At 42.1% G+C, this 21305-nt stretch overlaps 1 protein-coding gene across 1 annotated transcript in view; it reads left to right on the top strand.

The window, feature by feature from the left end:
* The first annotated feature begins 325 nt into the window (after positions 1 to 325).
* Positions 326 to 21305, top strand: part of SCLY (selenocysteine lyase) — a 39948-nt gene continuing 18968 nt past the window's right edge. The window contains exons 1-4 of the mRNA XM_008585993.1: positions 326 to 384; positions 1691 to 1803; positions 8163 to 8263; positions 14363 to 14543. Coding sequence (XP_008584215.1) covers positions 1701 to 1803; positions 8163 to 8263; positions 14363 to 14543 — 385 coding nt within the window. The 5' untranslated portion in view covers positions 326 to 384; positions 1691 to 1700. The remainder of the gene's footprint in view (positions 385 to 1690; positions 1804 to 8162; positions 8264 to 14362; positions 14544 to 21305) is intronic.

The raw sequence follows: 21305 nt of genomic DNA, 5'->3' as shown, positions 1-21305 counted from the left end.
GGCTGCTTTGTAGAGAGTAGGGGCAGGGTTGGGGGTCAGGGGAGCAAGCAGGGAACCGGGATATGAGGGTCCTTAGAATCCGGGTTCAGGCCTGAGTCTCAGCGCCTCTTCCAGTAGATGTCCTGCTGTGGTTGGGACAGAGAAAAGGGACCTGGGAAAATGTCCTCTAAGAGACAGTGGAGAGGAGATTCCCATGCCTTTTAATTTTTGGTTATGAAACTGATAAAGTTTAACTTTCTCATCCGGTATTGATAGCGCTTTAAGGAAGTAGCAAGTCATGGAGCAGAGTAACCTGTAAAATATTATTCTGAAATTCAAGCCGCAAGTCCAGCCAAGCTACAGGTTGAAAAGCTGCTTTTGCTCGGCAGACACGAGCTGTCCGAGGTACTTTGGAGTCGTTTTTTAGTAGGATAGAACAGCAGATTTAGGGGCACATGGAAAGTCTCAGCAGGGCCAGGAGATTCCTGGGACTATTAACACTAATACCAGAGTGGTGAAGGATGGGCAGTCAGGGCCCCCAAAGCCCCGAAGCCTTGGACCTACGGGGAGATTTTAACAGCTTGTGGGAAAGGTGCTGCATTAAAACTAAGGCACATTCTGTTCACACTCTAGAGCTTAACAGCCACCATTAGTAATTGAGTTTTCACGTGGATTGGTTTCAACACTGTTCTTTATTTAAAAATCAGGTAAAATGATTAGTGGTGTCAGGCAAGATTACCTACTATATATATTTCTGAAGGTTTCTGAAACGTGTAAAAATATATACAGATAAGTTTTTCTTAGGAATCTTTCAGGGGATTTGTATTTTCTGTGGCATTTACTTTGTCATTTTTGTAAATCAAGCCCTTGCTATGTGGAAGCATTGTCTTCAGTGCTGGCCATAGAGCAGTGAGGAAAACACAAAACCCGCACCCTGGTGGAGCTGCGCTTCTCGAGACAGACACTAAACAGGGACACACTGGGCCTGTCACATGATCCATGGAGGAAGAAAGGAGGGAAAGGGAAACAGGTTTCTGGGGAGGCAATTTTAAATAGAGCTGTGGGGAGCCTCACCAAGGACAAGGTGGAGCGAAGGCAGTGAAAAAGTCAGGCGGGGTGGGGGGTGGCATGGTCATTCTGGGCAAAGGAAGCCAGAAGTGTGGAGCCTGAGGCAGAAGCAGGCCTGCCCCAGGGGGAAGGCCAGTGTGGTGGAAGCTAGGACGGAGGAAGTGGGCACCCAGACCCCTTGAAGCCCCACAGGCCATCACAGAAATGGGTGCAGGGAAATAAAGGAAAACTCCTGATGAAGTTAAGCAAACAGGAAAATTCTTCAGGAACCTGCGGCACCCTGAATGTCCTGCCCTCAGAGTAGAGCTGCAGACCTATCCTTTGTAGCAGGCGGGTGTCCAATCCAGGCCCACCAGAACTAATCCTACCAAGGGGTAGAACCAAATTTTGAAAACCTAAATGGATGGTCTCCTGTCGATTATAAAAGAAACTGGCAAATACTAGATGATTAGCAGTTACGTTTTCCATACGTAATGAAGATCTGGATATTCTTAAGTGCAGTTTGTGGAACCCTGCAGTGTTTATGCGGAAGGTCACCCTACCCTTCACGTCATTTGCTCCTGGTGATGTAATGATAGACATAGAGCTGCTGAGTTTCCCATATTTATCTCCTTTTTCTTAATCACCTTTTTCTTTCCTTCAGGAAAGTTTATATGGACTATAATGCAACCACTCCCCTAGAGCCAGAAGTTATCCTGGCCATGACCGAGGCCATGCAGGAAGCCTGGGGAAATCCCAGCAGTCCATATCCAGCAGGTAATTCTAGGACGTGTGCACGTGGCACAAAGTCACAGATCGGAGATGATGGGGGGCAGAGGTGCTCTTGATGAAACTGTACACCCACATGTGATGGCTCTGTTTTGAATAGATTTTCTGTTGCCTGCAAATCTTTAGCTGTAGGTTTTGGTAGTTTTCTTTTGAGAAGTCCAGGTTTGTAAGCTGAACCTCGCTGATACTATAATCTTTAACCTTTAGTGTTTAATCTTTAATGTGCTCTCCTGTCACCCTTTCCTAGATGAAAAGGATGTCTTATTAAGAATTATTTGTAACAGTATCTATTAAAACCCTTTCACATATCTGGCTCAGTTGATCCTCACAAAATTTACAAAATATGTCTTTTAAATCACCAGGGTCACATACAATCCTGGCCTTTTTAAAATGAAAATTACTTTAAAACTCATTACTTTAGTTATAATTATAAATATTCTTATTTGTTTCTGATGTATTGTTATAATTTACAGCAGTAAATTGGAAGTTTTGGAAAATAATTTGCTTCAAGTCAGTAGTTATGTGGCAGAGTTACATTATGTTTTTCAGACGAATGGGCGAGCTAAAGTCTCACCTTTCCTATTTAATGTTTATTAGAGTTAATTAAGATAAATTAACTGTGGATTATGATGAACTGGAATAACTCTTCAAACAGAATGTTGCCAAGCCATAGGATTTAGTGATAAATATGTTTAGCTTTACAGGGTTTAATGTGTCTTCATATCCATTTTCTTATTAAATGTTTCACAGCAACTTGATAACTAAGAGCTTTTTCAAAATCAGATACTGGTCATTCATTAACTTATTTGTTAGTTTGTTTGGTGCATGTATTCTGGCTAATCTTCCAGACATTGCCTGTGTCTCATCCCTTCTAGTAAAACTGAATTTTCTGATGTTTTAAACTTGATATTACGGAGAATAATTAAGTGCTGATAAAAGGCATTTTATCATGAAGTTTGGGAATACCTCTCAGGGAGAAATAATGATCCTGACTGAATGAAGCCTGTCAGTGGCTTTTAGCCTGCTTGGCAGTCTTTGTCTACACAGATTAAGGACTGTAACTCAAAGTTGCATTGCAGTTCACTTCCTGTTGGCTCTCAGGTAGAAACATACACACAAAAATAGAATAGCAAAAATCATTTTACTATAGAATGGTTTAATTATTTTCACAATATTATGATTTAAAATCTTTGAGGGGAATTTCAAGGAAAATATTGAGGATGTGTGGGAAAATTTTAGGTACCCAAGATGTTTATCAGAGCCTTGCTTATAATAGCAAAAACCTCGAAATAACCTCCATGTTCATCAGCTGAGGACTGATTGTAAAGCGTGGCAAAGCCTCGTATTAGAGTTCTGGACCCTTTCAAAGTGATGATGGACTCTGTCAGTGACCTAGAAAGATAACACTCGTTTGCATCTGGTTCAAGTGGAAAAGGCGTGTTGTGGGTCTGCAGAGTGACTTCATTGTTTTCCCCAGTCCCCATCCCCAAAGAAAAACTTGTGTGTGAGCACGTATGGGAAATGTATTTGCTGTGAGTTTTGCTGTGAGACAGAAAATCAAAACCACAGTGGCTTGACCAGCTTGCAGTTCACTTCTCTCACACAGTCCAGGGCCCATATGGTCGCTACACTGTTGTCAGGGACCCAGGTCTTTCTATCGTATTCCTCTTCCATCCTCAGCATGCACCTTGGCCCTTGTGGTCAGGATGGCTGCTCCAGCTCAAGCCATCGTGTCAGCAGTCCCATCTGTGGGAAGGAGAGAAGAGGAGGAGAAAGGTGTGCCTGAGTCCTTCAAGGACACTTCTGGAAGTTGCAAGTAACCACTCTGCCCAGAGGTTGGTCACGTGGCCACGCATAACTGCAGTATAAGCTGGGAAATGCAGTCTTACTTCTGGGCAGTCACATGCCAGCTGCAGATGAGGGCCATGCCACCATGGTAGGAAGAGACAATGGGTAAGAAGACCACTGGCAGCCCAGGCCAGGTGGGATGCACACCAAATACGTTCACACCAGTTGTCCTCGAATAGGGGTATTGTGGAAGGTTTGGGGTATCTTCTTTTGGTTTCCTGTTTTTTAATTTATCTACAATTGGCATGCACAATGTAATGAAGATAAAAGTTTACTAAAGCCAAGGTTTAGGGAGACATCTCTTTTAAACTCAGAAGGCAAATTTTAGCTTTGCTAATTGCAAAAATTGGATTCACCGTAGCATGGCTTTCTGAGTGTGCCTCCCTCCTGCTCTTATGTTGAAATGACAACAAGCACGTGCTTTGCTCTTGTGTGCTCTGGCTTCTCCATCCAAGTCACTTGTGAATGCTTTTCCAAACAAGTGCCCTTTGATTGTGGAAGACGACTGGGAGGATGTCATGAAGCTGTACCGTGGGTGGGGTTTGCAGTGCCTTTGCATGCCCGTTATTAGTGATAACGTGTGATGGGGGCAGGTTTACAGTTGAGACACCCACCCTCAGGGCAGTCAGATGGTACACAGTGTCATGTGGCTGGTCCCTGGATAGAACCCAGCTCTCTTACCTCTGGGTTGTGGGCTTTTCCCACCATCACCACTCAGTTCTCCAGGGCCTGTGCCAATACCATCTTCTGGTGCTGTCAGCATGGAGGGTCTGTGCGACTTAGGAGACTGGGGCTCTCATTTCCGCTGACTCGAGTCCTGCTATGGCATGTAAAATCAGACTTCTGTGGTGTCTCAGTTCATCCATGCATTCACTTCAATTGTGCAGCTCTGTGCCGGAAGGCAAAGCGGTGACTAAAATAGATGGTGTCTGGCCCTCCTGGAGCATCCATGTCAGTGAGGGTGCAGGGGCGGGACAGCCAAGGAACAGATCCACGAGTACAAACCCATGAGGTGAAGGAAGTCCTGTGAGGAGCCACAGAGCAGGGTCGGGGCTTGGCAGTGCCAAGGTGCCACACCTTGTATGGGACGGCCTGGGGAGGCCTCTCTCATAACCACAATTTGCATAGATGAGAAGGCAGAGTGTGGCAGAGGGCACTGCAGGCAGAGGGTATGCATGATGACAGGTGACGAGGGCCCAAGTGGTGCCACAGTGTTGTGGGGTGGTGGAATGGGGTCCAAGAAGTTTGGGGGGGTGACCCCTTCTAGGCCTATGGAGGCCACTGTGGGGCCTGCATTCATTGAAGTGAGGCAGAGAGAGCTGGAGGGTTCGGAGCAGAGTGGTTTAACATGGGGCTCTCGAGCATTTCGGTCTCATGACCCTCTTACACTCTTAATATTATTAAGGACTGCAAGGAGCTTTTGTTTATGCATGCTATACTTATGCTATACTTATAGATATTTTCCATATTAGAAATTAAAACTGAGAATCTTTAAAAGTGTGTATTTAGTAATTCTTTAAAAATATTTCATTACATTAGCTTTTTATGAAAAATTAACTCTTTTGCAAAACAGAACTAGTTTAGTGAGAAGAATGGCATTGTACATTTGAAGGTCTCCTTCATGTCTGGCTGAGTAGAAAAGTGGTGCTCAGCCCTACTGTGTGCAGTCTGTTGCGATATTTGCACAGGGAGCCTCTGGAAGGCTTCCCTGTGTACTGTGAGGAGATTTGTGGGGAGCAGGCAAGCGAGTATCACTGTGAAAATGGTTTTGGTTTTGTGGACCCCCGAAAGGGCCTTGGGGACTCCAGGGTTCTCCGAACCACATTTGAGAACAGCTGATTTAGCCAGTATTGATTGAGCACCTACTGTATGCCCAGCGCTGTTTTAAGGTAAGGGGTAAGGCATGGTACACAAAATGTATTTGGGTTTTTTTTTTTTGTTTTTTTTTTTCCTTTTTTTGTCTTTTTTCGTGACCGGCAATGGATCGCAACCCTCAGTGTCGCGCCTGTACCGGACCGGGACCGGCCACGGGATCGCAACCCTCGGTGTTGCTCCCGCACCTCGCTCAGCCAGTGAGCGGCCGGTCTGTATGTGGGATCCGAACCCTCGGCGGGAGCGCCGCCGCGCTTCACAAGCGGCGCACTGTAGCAGTGCGCCACCGGGCCAGTCCCTGTATTTGGGTTTTTGAGGCATTACTCTGACCACTACGTGTGGAATGGACCGTGGTGGGGTCAGTGGAGTCAGGGGAGCTGTGGAGGCCTGGATTTAGTTGGCAGCTGGGGCGGTGGAGAGGCAGAGTCAAATTTTGAACATGTTTTGACAGCAGAGCCTGCAGGATTTGCTGATGGATTGGTTGATGGGTATGAGAAAGGCCTGGGCCCTAGAAGGATTCTGTTGCTATCTACTGAGACAGGAAAGGTTTAGAGAGGAGCAAGTTTGTGGGAGAAATCAAGCACTTGACTCTGAGCATGTGCAGTTTCAGATGCCTGCCAGATGTCCAGGAGGAGCAAGTGGAGTCCAGAGGAGGGGCCTGAGCTAGAGACCTGGGGGTCACCAGCGTGGAATGGCACTCCCAGCCTTGAGTCGCTGGGGGGATGGGGGCTGAGGACCTGAGCAGGGCCCACGGCCATCTGCAGTCTGGAGTTGGAGCTGAGCCACCAGGGGGACCAAGGAACCCCAGCCATGGAGGGGAGGGAGGGCCCCCGAAATGATGTTCCTAAGACGACGAGTGGTCTAGGGGAGAGCTGCTGGCAGGGGCAGGGGGTAAGGACTGAGCCGTGTATCTGAATTTAGATTTGGCCACACAGGGACCTTCGGTAAGAGTAGATTTGGGGGCCTGGGAGCCTGAATGCCTGATCACAGTGGGCTCAAAAGGATATGGAGAGGAGCGCAGATAGCAAAGGGAAGCCAGGTTCTGATGTAACACTCGTGTCAAGTCTTTGGATGGACATCTGCTCTCTTTTCTCGTGGGTAAACAATGTTTACCATAAACACCTAGGAGTAAAGTGGCTGGCTCATATGGTAGGTGTACATTTGACTTTGTAAGGAGCTGTCCAACTCACTCCAAAGTGGTTGTACCATTTTCCATTCCCCCTGGCAGTGTTTTGAGTGTTCCAGTTCCTGCACACCCTCCCGAGCATGTGGAATGTGCAGTCTCTTAACTTCAGCCAGTCTAATAGGCATATGGTGCTAGTAAGCTAGCCCCATGAGTCCTTATTTAGAAAGGTCTCCAAACTTCTTGATAAGTGGAATAAGGACGTTTTTGCAAATCAGCATGTCAGTTATGAAACCCATTTTGGAAAGAGAAAGGAAAACCATATGAAATGCTTATATGAAGGCATATACATACATTGAGAAAAGTTTGGACATTTACACACCATGCTCACAACAGTGATGGCCAAGGGGAGGAAAGTGAGAAAGGAGGCAGAGATGGAGTCCTGCTTTGGAATCAGCCCAGTGGCTTGGAGGGGGAGGGCGGCTTTTCAACAGAATCTCGGAGAAAGAGTGGGAACACGTATGTGGTCAGGATTTGAGTGACATTCCAGGTGGAGCTAAGCGTGTGTGCCAGGCAGTCGTCCTGCCTGAGTTTATTGGCAGTTTATTACAGTGCTTTTGACATAGCATTAACTAAGATGACTAGGTTTTCCTGAACACTATAGCCCTTCACTATTTATAATTAAAATCTGTACAGTAGTGTTGAGGAATGTGAGAATTACCTTGCATATTTATTTTTACCTCACCTTTTTACATTTCTGTTTTTTATGATGTTTTATGATATTTTACTGGTTCCTGCTCAAATGTTTTTACAAATAAGACTGAATAGTCAATTGGAGACTACTGGTCTATAGACTAAGAATGGTCACTGAAATTGTCAGAATTCCCATCCCAGCGCCTTTCTTTCTCTGCTGTGAGGTTTGTTTCCTGAGTTTCCCTACTAGACAACGAAACTGGGTAATAGTCCCTATTTGAAAGCAGATACAATCTGGAAATAGTAACCTTTCTAGTATACCTAGGGTCACCTGCGGTATGAGATGTGGCATTGGATTTTGTGTTGAGGAGTCATGAGTTCTATTTTTGCTTATTTTTGTTGTTTTGCAGCATGACCTTACGCACATTATTCCATCCTTTCACTCTCCTGTCTTGATGAATGGGAAGCAAGGCAGAAGGCCACAGCTTCCCTTCTCCTGTAGCCTCCGGTAAGAAGAAAGCTGTGTCTTAGGGAACTTTAGGGTTCCCAGGCATCCCCCATATTTATTTCTGGCTCTCACTAAGTTACTTAAATCTGAGTAGTTTTCACTGATTAGCTAATGTCTTACTGCTGTCCCTTTGCCAAGTTATTTCTAGGTCGTAGCATATTGTTGTATTCACGTTAATGGGACATGTTTCCTCTTAGAATTGCCCACTGAGATCTCTTGCTCGTTTGCATTTGGCTGTTCTTTTAAACATGTTGATTGTCCTTGGTAGGCAATGCTAATTAATTTCCTTTTTGATCTCTCAAGGTAGAAAGGCCAAGGATATTATAAATACAGCTCGGGAAAACCTTGCGAAGATGATAGGTGGAAAATCTCAAGACATAATCTTCACTTCTGGGGGCACCGAGGTAAAGTTTCTAAATAGACTCACACTTCTAGCTATAAGTTGTAATAAAATATAGAAGATGGTTCATTCTTGGTTGTTGTTGTTATTTTTGTTTTTAAGAAAGAGCAATGCTTGGTCTTGCTCCATGTCAAGTTAGCCGATGTTTGTCTTATAAGTAAATTCATGATGGCCATTAGGATTTTTGTAATATAATGGATAAAGTAACTTGCTTTGCTTTGTTGTTTCAATAAAGAGAGTTTCCCCTTTATTTTGCCCTGGAATCATTGCTTTGAATCCATACTAAATTGTGTCTTATCAAGAATTTGGGGTTTGATCAATTCCAAAGGTACTTATTTGTAAATTGACAGAAGATACTCAAAAATGTTGTGATGGGCATCACGGCCTTTGCTCAATTAGTCACACACCTTGTTTCATTCCCTTCCTGGAAAGGAAGGCACAACAGTTATCCACTGGTGATTTGACTGTCCACAGGGAAAGACCAAAAGCAGCTACCTCTAGATTGTTAGAGTTAATAAGAAAATTTAGCATAGATTTTAGGTACAAAGTTCAACTGGAGGGCTGGCCAGCTAGTTCATTTGGTTAGAGCACAGCGTTGTAACACCAAGGTTAAGGGTTCAGATCCCTGTACTGGCCAGCTGCCAAAAATATATATACATATTTATAAATTGGATTTTTATATGCTAGCAACAAATAGGTTTTTGCCAGAGCATCAAAAAATATCAAATACTAAATCTAGTAAAGAATTTGTAAGACTCCAGCCACCACTGGGAAAGTTAGAAATATTACTGAAAGCTTCAAAGCCCACCAGGAGAAAACTGGGGCACAGCATGGACAGCTGATCTGCCCCCCAGTCAGCACAGGCCCACTCAGTGGACACTGGTCAGGAATATAGAACTGCAGGGGGTACAGTTTGCTGAAAAGACACAGGCCCAGACCAGAGTTTCCACATAACCCAGCCATATTGGACCTCACAAGACGCAGAGGTGCTTACAAGGTCAACAGTTAAAACCTGAGCTGCACAAAAGCCTTCCCCAGAGCAGCAGCAAAGCAGCAATTTAGCTAAACCACAGGGCTCAAATGCTGGTTCCCACAGGAAGTTCCCCCATTTTAGAAGTAACCAAAGGGCAGCAAATTAGTTCCAGTACAGAGTTTAATTGGTGGGGATGGTGAATAATCCAACACAAAACTGAAAGAGAAAACAAAAACCCATAGAACAGAGACAAAGTTGTGATATTAACCAGTAAACGTCTAGTACTACCAAAGAACACCTGTAAAACCTAGAAGGACCAGAAGCCCCCCAGGCTCCCAAGCCAGGGTTGGGTGAGGGCCGAGGGCCTCAGCCACATCCCCTGACATCTGCATCTAGCCCAGCAACAACCACCAGGCTGCCACCAAAGTGCTCCAGGCTCCCAAGCTGGGGTGGGTGGGATGCTGAGCGCCTCAGCCACGCCCCCCCAATGTCCGCAGCAAGCCCAGTGACAACCACTGAGCCACCACCAGAGTTGCTCCAGGTCCCCAAGCCTGGGCAGTGGGGGGGCCAAGGACCTCAGCTACACACCCTCTGACATCCACATCCAGCCCAGCAATGACCACCAGGCCACCGCTGGAAGCACTCTGGGCTTCTCAGCCAGGATAGTAGGGGGCCAAAGACTTCAGCCATGCCCCACTGAAGTCCATATCCAGCCAAGCCACAACTGAGCCACTACTGGAAGCCCCCGGGCTCCCCTGCTGTAATGAGGGAGTGCCATGGGCTTTGACCACAACCCCCCCTTCCTCTTCCTCCCACCCTTTCCCTCTACCCCTTCCCCCATCTGCTCCACAACTACATCTTAGAATGTAGAAAAGTAAAAAATTTTTTAAAAGAACCTCTACCTTTCGGTTCTAAAATAAATGAAGTTTTAAGACACACACACAAGAATGTAGCAGAACTCATGGAACTGAAAGATTCACTCAGTGAAATAAAAAAACAGAACTAGTAGCTTAAGCAGCAGGCTAAAACAAGAAGAATAAATTTCTGATCTTGAAGATAGTCTTTTTGAAATAACCCAGGCAGACAAAAAAAGGAAAAAATAATTTAAAAAATGAAGAAAATCTAAGAGAGTTACCAGACAACCTTAAGCACATAAACATTTGAGTTATGGTTGTTCCATAAGGAGAGAAAGGAAAAGGCATTGAAAACGTTCAATTAAATAATACAGGAAATTTCCCACGTATAAAGAGAAACACAGACCTTCAGATCTAGGAGGCTCTAAGGTCCCCAAACAGACTCAACCAAAAAAGATCTTCTCCAAGATACATGTACTCAACTGGCAAAGCTCGAAGACAAAGACAGAGTCTTGAAAGAAGCAAGAGAAAAGTGTCAAGTCACTTACACAGGAGCCCCTATCAGACTAACAGCAGACTTATCAACAGAAACTCCACAGGCCAGAAGAAAATGGGATGATATATTCAAAATACTAAAAGAAACTGCCAGCCAAGAATACTATACCCAGCAAGGCTGTCCTTCAGAAATGAAGGGAAAATAGTGTATTTTCCAAACAAATAAAAACTGTGGAGTTCACCACCATATGACCAGCCCTACAAGAAATCCTCAATGAAGTCCAGCATCTGGAATCTCAAAAACAATAAACACTACCACAAATACACAAGAAATAACAAAACCCACTGGTAGAACAAAAATATAAATGAGAAAGAGAAAGAAACTAAATCTTACCACCACAGAAAACCATAATGACAATGTAATGGCCCAGATTTATTTGTGATTTTAGTAATTTCAGTCTATTCTTTTTTTCTTGGTCAATCTAGATAAAGGTTTGCACATTTTATTGCTCTTTTTAAAGAATCAACTTTTGGTTTTGTTGATTTTCTCTATTGTTTTTCTAATTCACTATTTCATATATTTCTGTTGTAATCTTTGTTATTTCCTACTTATATTTGCTTTTGATTTAGTTTGCTCTTCTTTTTCTATTTTCTTAAGGTAGAAGTTTACATTACTGATTTGAGATTTTAAAAAATTTTTAATATATGTTTACAAGTATAAATTTTCCTGTAAGCACTCCATAAGCCCTGCATCCTAAAATTTTGATATATTGTGCTGTGATCTTTATCTCAGAGTACTCTCTAATTTCCCTGTGATATTTCCTTTTATCCATTGTTTATTTAGGAGAGTGTTGTTTAATTCCCACACATTTGTGAATTTTCTAAATTTCCTTCCATTATTGTGGTCAGAAAACATATTTTCTATTATCTTAGTCTTTTTAAATGTCTTAAGACTTGTTTTGTGGCCACACAAAAAAATTTATAGTTTTTAGGTGATAAGTTAACATTTTGTGGTATTTAAGAATGAAGGATTTCTTACAATAAGAGAGCATTAACTGTAAAGGGAAACACTGAGGAAATCTGTCACAACAGAAACAACAAAACAAACTGGATTCATCAAAGAATACTATGAAAAAAATAAAAAGACAAGCAAGACAATGGGAGCAGATATTTCCAGCACGTAACTGACAAAAAACTAGCATCTAGAATACAAGAAAGAACTCCTACAAATCATTAAAAGGCAGACAATACAATAGAAAATGGGCAAGAAACTTGAATACACACTTCACAAAGGAGGAGCCCACATGTGTTCTACATATGCAACAATACTCAGCCTCATAAGTCGTCAGAGTGAAAGAATGAACAAGGAAAGGACTCTACACACCCATCAGAACAGTAAAAATTGATTAAGATGTCCAGTGGTACAAAGAACGGTGCTGGTAGGAGTGTAAGTTGGAAAACCATTTAGGGACATGGGTCAGCATTGCCTGGTAAAGTTGGAGACATGCATGCCCTGTCAGCCAGCAGCTCCACTCATGGGCGTATATCCTGGAACACGTGGCAGTGCTCCAGGGGACAGGTACAAGAATGTTCATAGTAGTGTCATTCATAATAGCAAACACTGGGAGCAATCCATGTGCCCTCCACAAGTAGAACTGGTAAGTGTTAATGCCTGTGATGCAGTCATGCAGTGGGAAACCACACAGCTGTGTGCAGCACTGGGGGTGTAGCTTACGGTGTCGAGTGAAAGAAGTCAGTCAAAAGAATGGGTTTCTCCTGACAGGGCAGAGCCATGGTGGCTTAACCAAGTAAGGGGAGGTAGAGTGTGCCACCAGTCCCTGGGCACTGTGACCTTGACCTCAGGACCCAACTCTGTGGCTCACCAGGACAAGCCACCTCAGCTCCAGCTGCCCAGTAGGGCCCTCCTGGTCTCGATCTGGGGCTAGGCGCTGTGGAACATTGTGACCTGGGAGGACATGGATACATTTTTAAATGTGACATACTGGTTCTGACAGATCATTGCTGTGTTCCCAGTGCCGCTTGGGGGAGTTTCTTGGGAATGACAGGATCTGCCTGGTCAACGTGGAGTCCTGTGCCTCTTCTCAGCAGCCACCTGTGATGGATGAGAGTACAGCAGGGGCTCAGGACATCCGTCGTTGGGATCAGCTTTCACACTACCATCCACTGTGACCTCTGGTCCCTGTGGTGACCACAGGACCCCCTGAAAGGGGATTGCAGGGCCGTTGCAGCCCCATGGAGCCTAGAAAGCCTTCCTTCTGAACCAAGAGTCGCTGTGCTGGGCATCGGTGTTTCTACAAGGGTTTGACCTGGGACTTTAAAAGAACCACCCATCTCTATCGAAGCATATCTCAATTGCTCATCTCTGACCAGTTCCTCACCTTTTTTTAATTTGGTGCTTCTCAGATTTGGATGAAACATTAGGTCGCTTCCTCAGTTCCCCCCACCCCGGGGCACACCTATTAAGCTCTCAGTGGCATCGGAGTACTCTGAGTGCAGGCTGCTCTATGTGAGTGTCTCGGCTCAGTACAAGCAGCATCTGCCAAGGTTCCACTGTGGACTGTTCTCAGATACTTGAATAGGTCAGGTCTCTAATTGAGAGGAAAGTTCAGTTCAGTTCCATTCATATGAACGTCAAAAAGAGGCCAAACAATGTTGTTTAGGGATGCTTACACAGGAAGTGAAAGTATAAAGAAAAGCAAGGAAATGATTACCATGAAAGTCCGGGTGGGTGTTAGCCCTGCAGGGTTGGGGTGGGGTGGGGTGCTGAAGCGACTCCTGTGGCTTGGGCAGGATTCTTTGTCTGCAAACCCATGTATTCACTGTGCTACTTTTCCTTAAGCTCTATGTTTATATTTTACACACTTTTCTGCCAGACTTAGCAATGAGAGAAAAGTTTTCTTCCACCCCAGTCTCTCAGTCATCCACTTCCTCTCCCTGCAGGAGACCAATATTGCTGTTTTCTTTCATGTCCTCCAGAGATACAGCCTGGCATTAAAAGCAAATAAGCATGTAGCTTTGTATATTCTTCCCTTTTTACCTTATAAAGGATTCTTTTGCATATATAAGCAAATGTGTATTTATTTCCCCCTCGTTATGCAAATTGTAGGATACCATATATAATGTTTGCCACCTTTTTTTAAAACAATATATTTGGGATCTTTCAACATCAGCATGTTGAGCATTTTCTTGGTGTTTTTTACATCCACTTGGTGTCCATTGAGTGAAAGTCGTGTAATTTATCTAACAAGTCCCTTTATTGATGGACATTGAAGGGCTGTCCAAGGTTTTGCTGTTACACCAGTGCTACACTTAGCAAATAACCTTCACATCCATCAGTTTGCTTCTGCACAAGTGTAGCTGTGAGAAAAAGTATGAGAAACAGAATTGCCAGGTCAAAGGGTTTGTTTGACATGTATGCCACATGGCCCTTAATAATACATATGTCTCATGCCAATTTATACTCCCACTAGCAATGGGCGCTTGGGTGAAACATTCTCTTTTGACCGGTGTATAAAATTTGGAAATTCATAATGTGGCTCAACAATGAAATAGACAAAATTGACTGAAAATGAATTCCAAAATTTTTTAAAGTTTGAAACCCACAGGTCTTTCAAAAGATGCAGCTCAGGAAGTTTAATTTTTTGAGGCTATTATCTTTTTAAGTCTTAGCCATGAAAGGAAATGACAAAAGAAAGATTGTTACTCTAGCTCTTCCCTTAGGACAGTTTTTGTAAATGCTTTTTCTACTGTGTCTCCGCAGGCAAATAATTTAGTTATCCATTCCATGGTGAAATATTTCCATGAAAACCAAACCTCTAAGGGGGACATGGCTGAGCATCACAGCCCAGTGCAGGGGGCCAAGCCCCATTTCATCACCTGCACGGTGGAACACGACTCCGTCCGTCTGCCCCTGGAGCACCTGGCAGAAGAACAAGTGGCTGGTGAGTGAATGCGGGGACCGGCCCTGGAACCAGCCTGCTGAGCTCCACTGGGGAGGGTGGCCCGTGGGCAGAGCTGGGATGGACCTTGGAGATGGAGTTTCAGCTCTCCCTGGCCCTGACTCACTGACTCTGTATGCAGGGTGCGAGGCTGGAGCATGTGCTCCCCTGCATGCGGGCTTCCCGCCTGCCCTTCTCGGAGCATGGGTACGCTGCATCCCTCCTGCCACACAGGGAGTTGGTAAAAGCCACCACTTTTCCTTAGGAAAAAAATTGATCACCAATGTGTAGAACTAGTGATTCGTATTACTGAATGATATTTGAAACTCATATATAATAAATATTTAATCTTTAAATGGTGTGTCTATAAATCGATAAATAATGCTTTTCACTATTTGCTTTTAATAATTAAATCTTGACTCCCACGTCCTCTGATATGAAGGATAAAATAAACGTAAACTTCCAGTGTAAAGACAAGAATAAATGAGCTCCTGCTGCACCTTATGGCCACACAGAGGAGGCGAGGGCCTCTCACCGTGGGAGCGGGAAGCAAGAGCCGCACAGGAGGCCGGTGGGCATCAGCCTGCAGCTTGTGAGGCAGTCTGAGGGAGGAGGCAAGCTTGGCCAGCAGTGACAGAGGTCACTGTCACATACACGGACTGGGTCTCCTTTCACTTGTCCTGTGATAGGAAGTCTCAAGGAGGAGTAACACTTTCAGGGGGTGTAGACTATTAACTTGTGAAAATGTGAAGAGTCCTTTTCTTCCCAGAGGACAGCCAAGGTCAATTGACACTCTCCTGTAAATACGAAAATGATTTTCTTCTCACCATCTGCTTTCTTATCTAATCTGCCTGGAACCTGAAGGCAAACACAAGGAAAGTATTTTTATCTTGAAGATTGAGGGACGGTAGCAGAGCTGCTTGGTTTGACTATGAAGCCTTTTAACTGATTTTCTTCTTTGACTGCTGGAAAAGTTTTTTTCTTCATGGTCTTACTTGAGTGCTTGCCAACAGATGAAAATATTCACATGAAGGATTTAGATGCCAAGATTAAATTTTTCACCATTTAAAAAAAAAAGATCCAACTTTCTTATGTAAGTTGTAGTTACTTTTAGTCCCTGATACCTTTTTTTCTGTTTTACTAATACAGGGAAGGGCAACTTAGTGGAGATCATTATTAGTTACTGTTGCATTTAACCTCGTTTAAAATCATACAAAGATTTTTTTTTTTTTCCCTTTTTGTCTTTTTTCGTGTCCGGCAATGGATCGCACCCCTCAGTGTCGTGCCCGTACCGGACCGGGACCGGCAACGGGATCGCAACCCTCGATGTTGCTCCCGCACCTCGCTCAGCCAGTGAGCGGGACCCGGTCTGTACGTGGGATCCGAACCCTCGGCGGGAGCGCCACAGCACTCCCAAGCGGCACACTGTAGCAGTGTGCCACCGGGCCGGCCCCAAAATCATACAAAGATTTTTAAAAGTATAGATGTGCCTGTGTTGGAAACAGTGAAGACATTATAGAAACATATGAAGAAAAAGTGAAGGCTCTTCCCTGCCTAGTCCTCCTCACAGACAGCCACTGTCACAATTCGCTTGGAGTTTTTCTGTGGTTATCTTTGTAATTCCAGTTACTTTCATTTTAATACTAAAAAGCTTAAAAAAACATGATCTGCATTTCTTGGTTTATCAGCTCAAGCATTTGTTGTTGACTCCCCAATGTAAAAATGAGGACTGGACCCTGAGACTTCCTCACACCCCTCCATCTGCACACCGCCCAGTGGTTTTCTTTATATATCAGCCTTAATGAGGTATCGTCCACCCCTTTAAAGTGTACGATTCAGCAGTTGTGAGTATATACACAGAGTTGTACAACCATCATAACAACCGATTACAGGACATTTTCATCACCCCAGAAAGAAGCCTTGTACCAATCAACTCTAAATCTTCATTTCCCTCAACTCCAGGCAACCACTAATCTACTTTCTGTCTCTGTAGATTTGCCTGTTCTGAACTTTGGTATGAATGGAATCGTGCAGTATGTGGTCTTTTGTAACTGGCTTCTTTCACTCAGCATAATGTTTTCAAGGTTCACCCATGTTGTGGCATGAATAAGTTCTTAATTCCTTTTTATGGGTGAATAATAATCCATTGTATGTATATACCACATTTTATTTATCCATTCATCAGTTGATAGATATTTAGATTGTTACCATTTTTTGGCTACTATGAATAATGCTACTATGACCATTTGTATATGAGGTTTTGTGCAGATATATATTTCATTTCTCTTGGGTCTGTACCTATGGTTGGGGACGCTGGGTCATATGGTAACTCCATATTTGACAATTTCTGAGGTCACTCTGTGTTTTACCTTAACCTTTGTTTTCCAAAGTAGCTATACCATTATATATTCCCATGAGCAGGTTATGATGGTTCCACCTTCTCCATATCCTCACTAACATTTGTTATCTTTTTTATTTGTCTTTTTTATTATAGTCTTCCTAGTGGTTGTAAAGTAGTATCTCATTGTGGTTTTGATTTGCAGTTCCCTGATGGCTAAATAGTTTTGAGCATCTTTTCATGTACTTATTGGCCATTTGTATATGTCTTCTTGGAGAAATGTCTATTCAAATCCTTGCCCATATTTTCATTTGATTACTTGTCTTTTTTATTGAGTTGTAAGTGTTCTTTATATATGCTTGATACAGGTTCTTTATCAGATGTATAATTTGCAAATATTTTCTCCCATCCTAGGGGTTTTCTTTTCTCTCTCAGTGTTACCCTTTGAAGAATGAAAGGTTTTACTTTTAATGAAATCTGTGTTTTGTTTTGTTTTGGATTTTTTTTGGTCTCTCATGTCATCTCTAAGAAGGCTTTGCCCTACCCAAGGTCATGAAGATTTGCTCATATATTTTCTCCTGAGAGTTTTATAGTTTTAGTGTTTACCTTTAGGTCTCTGATGCATTTTGAGTGAATTTTGCATATGGTGTGAGGTAAGAGTCCAATTTCATGCTTTTGCATGAATGATATGAGTACTATTGTCAAAAATCAATTGATCATGTACAAGTATGTGAAAATTTATTTCTGGACTTTCAATTCAATTCCATTGATCTATATGTCTGTTTTTATGTAGATACCAAACTGTTTTCCTGTAGCTTTGTAGTTTTGAAATTGGGATTTGTGAATCCTCCAAATTTTTTCTTCTTTATCAAGATTGTTTTGACTATTCTGGGTCCCTTAAATTCCCTAAATAATTTTAGGATCAGATTGTTAATTTCCACAAAAAAATCTAACTAGGAGTTTGGAAGGGATTACGTTAAATTTGTAGATCAATTTGGTCAGTATTGCCATCTTAACACCATTGTCTTTCATTCCTTGCATGTGTGATGTCGTTCCAGTTACTTTAAATTTTTCCAACAATTTTTGTAGTTTTCAGAGTCAAGTTTTGCACTAAATTTATCCGTATGTATTTTACTTTTTTGATGCTATTATAGATGGAATTGTTTTCTTATTTCATTTTTAGATCATTCATCGCTATTGTATATAAATACAGTTGACTTTGCATATTGATCTTGTATTCTGCAACCTTGCTGAAACTCATTTATTAGTTCTAATAGATTTTTAGTGGATTCTTTAGTATTTTCTGTGTAGAAAATCATGTCATCTGCAGATAGAGACAGTTTTACTTCTTGTTGCCCTGTTTGTATTCCTTTAATTTCATTTTCTTACCTAACTGCCCTGACTAGAACCTCCAGTATAATGTTGAGTAGAAGTGGCAGGAGTGGACATCCATATCTTGTTCCTGAGCTTGGGGAGATGCCATTCGTTTTTCATCAATAAGTATGATGATAGCTGTGGGTTTTTGTAGATGCCTGTTGTCAGGCTGAGGAAGTTCCCTTCTATTCCCATTCATTGTGTTTTTATCAAGAAGAGATGTTAGATTTTGTTAAATGCTTTTTCTGCATTTATTGAGATGATCATGTGATTTTCTTCTTCATTCTGTTGATAATGGTGTGTTACATTAATAGATTTTTGGATTTTAAACCAGTCTTGCATTCCTGGGATAAATCCCATTTGGTCATGGTGTATAATCTTTTTCTTATGTTTCTAGAATTGGCTCACAAATATTTTGTTGGGATTTTTGTGTCAATATTCATAAGAAGTATTGGCTGTAGTTTTCTTGTGATGTCTTTTTCTAGTTTAGTGCCAGGGTAAAATTACCTCATAGGATTAATTAGTTGGATAATGTCCCCTCCTCTTCTATTTCCTGGAGGAGTTTGTGAAGACTTGGTATTAATTCTTCCTTAAATGTTTGATAGAATTCACCAGTGACATCATCTGGGACTGGGCTTTTCATTGTGAAGAATTTTTAAATTACTGATTTGATCTTTTTACTTGTTATAGCTCAATTTAGATTTTATATTTCTTCTTGAGTCCTCCTCAGTTATTTGTGTCCATCTAGGAATTTGCCCATGTCATCTGTTATCTAATTTGTTGGCATACAATTTTTTATAGTAGTATCTTATAATCTTTCTTACTTGTGTAAGGTTGATATATTTCCTTCATGATTTTAGTAATTTTATTCTTCTCTTCTTCTTTTGATCAATTTTTTTTTCCTTTTTTTTTGTCTCTTTTTTCGTGTCCGGCAATGGATCGCAACCCTCAGTGTCGCGCCCATACCGGACCAGGACCAGCAACGGGATCGCAACCCTTGGTGTTGCACCCGCACCTCGCTCAGCCAGTGAGCGGGAACCGGTCTGTATGTGGGATCCGAACCCTCGGCGGGAGCGCCGCCACGCTCCCAAACGGCGCACTGTAGCAGTGCGCCACTGGGCCGGCCCCTTTTGATGAATTTAGCTAAATATTTGTCTTCTTTTTTTTACCCTTTTTAATGAACTTTTGTTTTTTCTGTATTGTTTCTCTACTCTTTTCCACCCTAATCCTTATTATTTCCTTTCTTCTATGTATTTTAGTTTTAATTTCCTCTTCTTTTTTAAGATAGGTAGTTATTAATTTGAAATCTTTTTTTCTTTTTTAATATAGGCATTTACAAATATAAATTTCCCTCTAAGCTGGGCTTTATCAGAATTCCATGTGTTTTAGTGTGTTGTATATTCATTTTTATTCATCTCAAAGTATTTTCTAATTCCCCTTGTAATTTTTTTCTTTGACTGATTAGATATTTAGAAGTTTGTTGTTTAATTTCCACATAATTTTTAATGTCTAAGATTTCTTTCTGTTACTAAATCCTAATTTTATTCCATATGTTTAGAAAACATACTTTATTATTTTAATCCTTTAAAAATTCATCCTAGAGAATTCTTCATGTGTACTCGAGAAGAATGTGTATTCTATTGTTGGGTGGAGTGTTTTATAGATGTCTGTTAGGTCTAGTTGGTTTATAGTGTTGTTCAAGTCTACTGTTCCCTTTTAAAAATTCTGCCTAGTTGCTGTATTCATTATTGAAAACGTGGTTTTAAGTTACCCAACTGTTATTGATCAATTGTCTGTTTTTCCATTCAAATCTGTCAGTTTTTGCTTCATGTATTCTGGGGCTCTATCATTGGGTGCATATATGTTTATATTTGTTATATATTCTTTGTTTTTCTAAAAATTCTTTTTATTTTAATATTTAATTGTATATATATGTGGGGTACAGTGTGTTGTTTCTCTACATTCATATACTGTACAATGATTGACTTAGGGTACATAGCATAGTTTTGTATCCATTAATCCACCACTTCCCCTCCTGCCTTGTTATATATTCTTGACAAATTGTCCATATTGATGAATGAAGCATTCTGTTGTTTGACATAGGTGGTTAGGGAGGGCTCATTTTCAGTTCTAGATCTTTTTCCCTAGGAGGTGTCTCCCTGGAAGAGAGGGTTCACTGTGGGCTCTCCGTAAGGTGGTGGGAGTAGTGACTGGCAAACTATGTAGGTCCCCCCCCACCTTTTTCTCTGTTTCTCTCTTAGGCACAGTTGCCTTTCCTTTGCTCCTCTTTGAGTCCTATAGTGGATGCCACAAGTTCTTCTCCCTTTTCTACCTCCTACCTCCACCCCAGGAGCTGCCTGTTGTCTATTGTTCATCTCTTAGACATGTGGTGCTCTGTCTTAGTCTGAGGCCAGTACCTCTGCTTTGCTAGGTATGAGGTGGGGTGCTCAGACATCTGAACCCAGTTCTTTTCCTGCCTCAGTAGCTGCCTGTGGCCCTGCTCTTCATGTTTTTCACCCTGACTTGGATGCTCACCAGATCCTTTTATGTTTGCCTTTAAGTGTTCCAAGTGGTTTTCCCCCCCTACTCTTATTAATCTAATGTTGTCATCACCTTTGTATATTTTGGGGATTTCTCAAAATTCCTGGTCCACAGGTGATTCCCCTTATCAATATTGTAGTTTCACTCATGTTTAGAGAAATATCTATTCTCTCATTTCAGTGGGACTTGAGTGGGCAGTGGCTGCTTTTGTCTCCACTATTTTAAACTAAAAAGATCAATCTAATCATCTCTGCTTATTTTTAATCTGCAGTTATGGTATCATAAATCCTGGAACAGTACCTGGCACATAGTAGGTGTTTCACAAATGTTGATTCAGTGTTGCATGAGTGAAAGTTAAGTATTCGACGCATTAAGATGCTCTTGTAAACTGAGTGTGGGCCTTCATCCCTGGTGTATTCCTTTCTCATGGGTTCTTTTAGAAGCATAAAGGAGTATATGTTCCACAAAACAAATTTGTCTGTGTTCAAGAAGCATTCAAGTCTAAACATCTG

This window comes from Galeopterus variegatus, unplaced genomic scaffold, assembly GCF_000696425.1.
Source record: "Galeopterus variegatus unplaced genomic scaffold, G_variegatus-3.0.2 Scaffold108, whole genome shotgun sequence".
In the NCBI taxonomy this organism is placed as follows: domain Eukaryota; kingdom Metazoa; phylum Chordata; class Mammalia; order Dermoptera; family Cynocephalidae; genus Galeopterus; species Galeopterus variegatus.
Note: the sequence above shows the minus strand (reverse complement) of the source record. Positions and strands in the feature narration are given on the sequence as shown.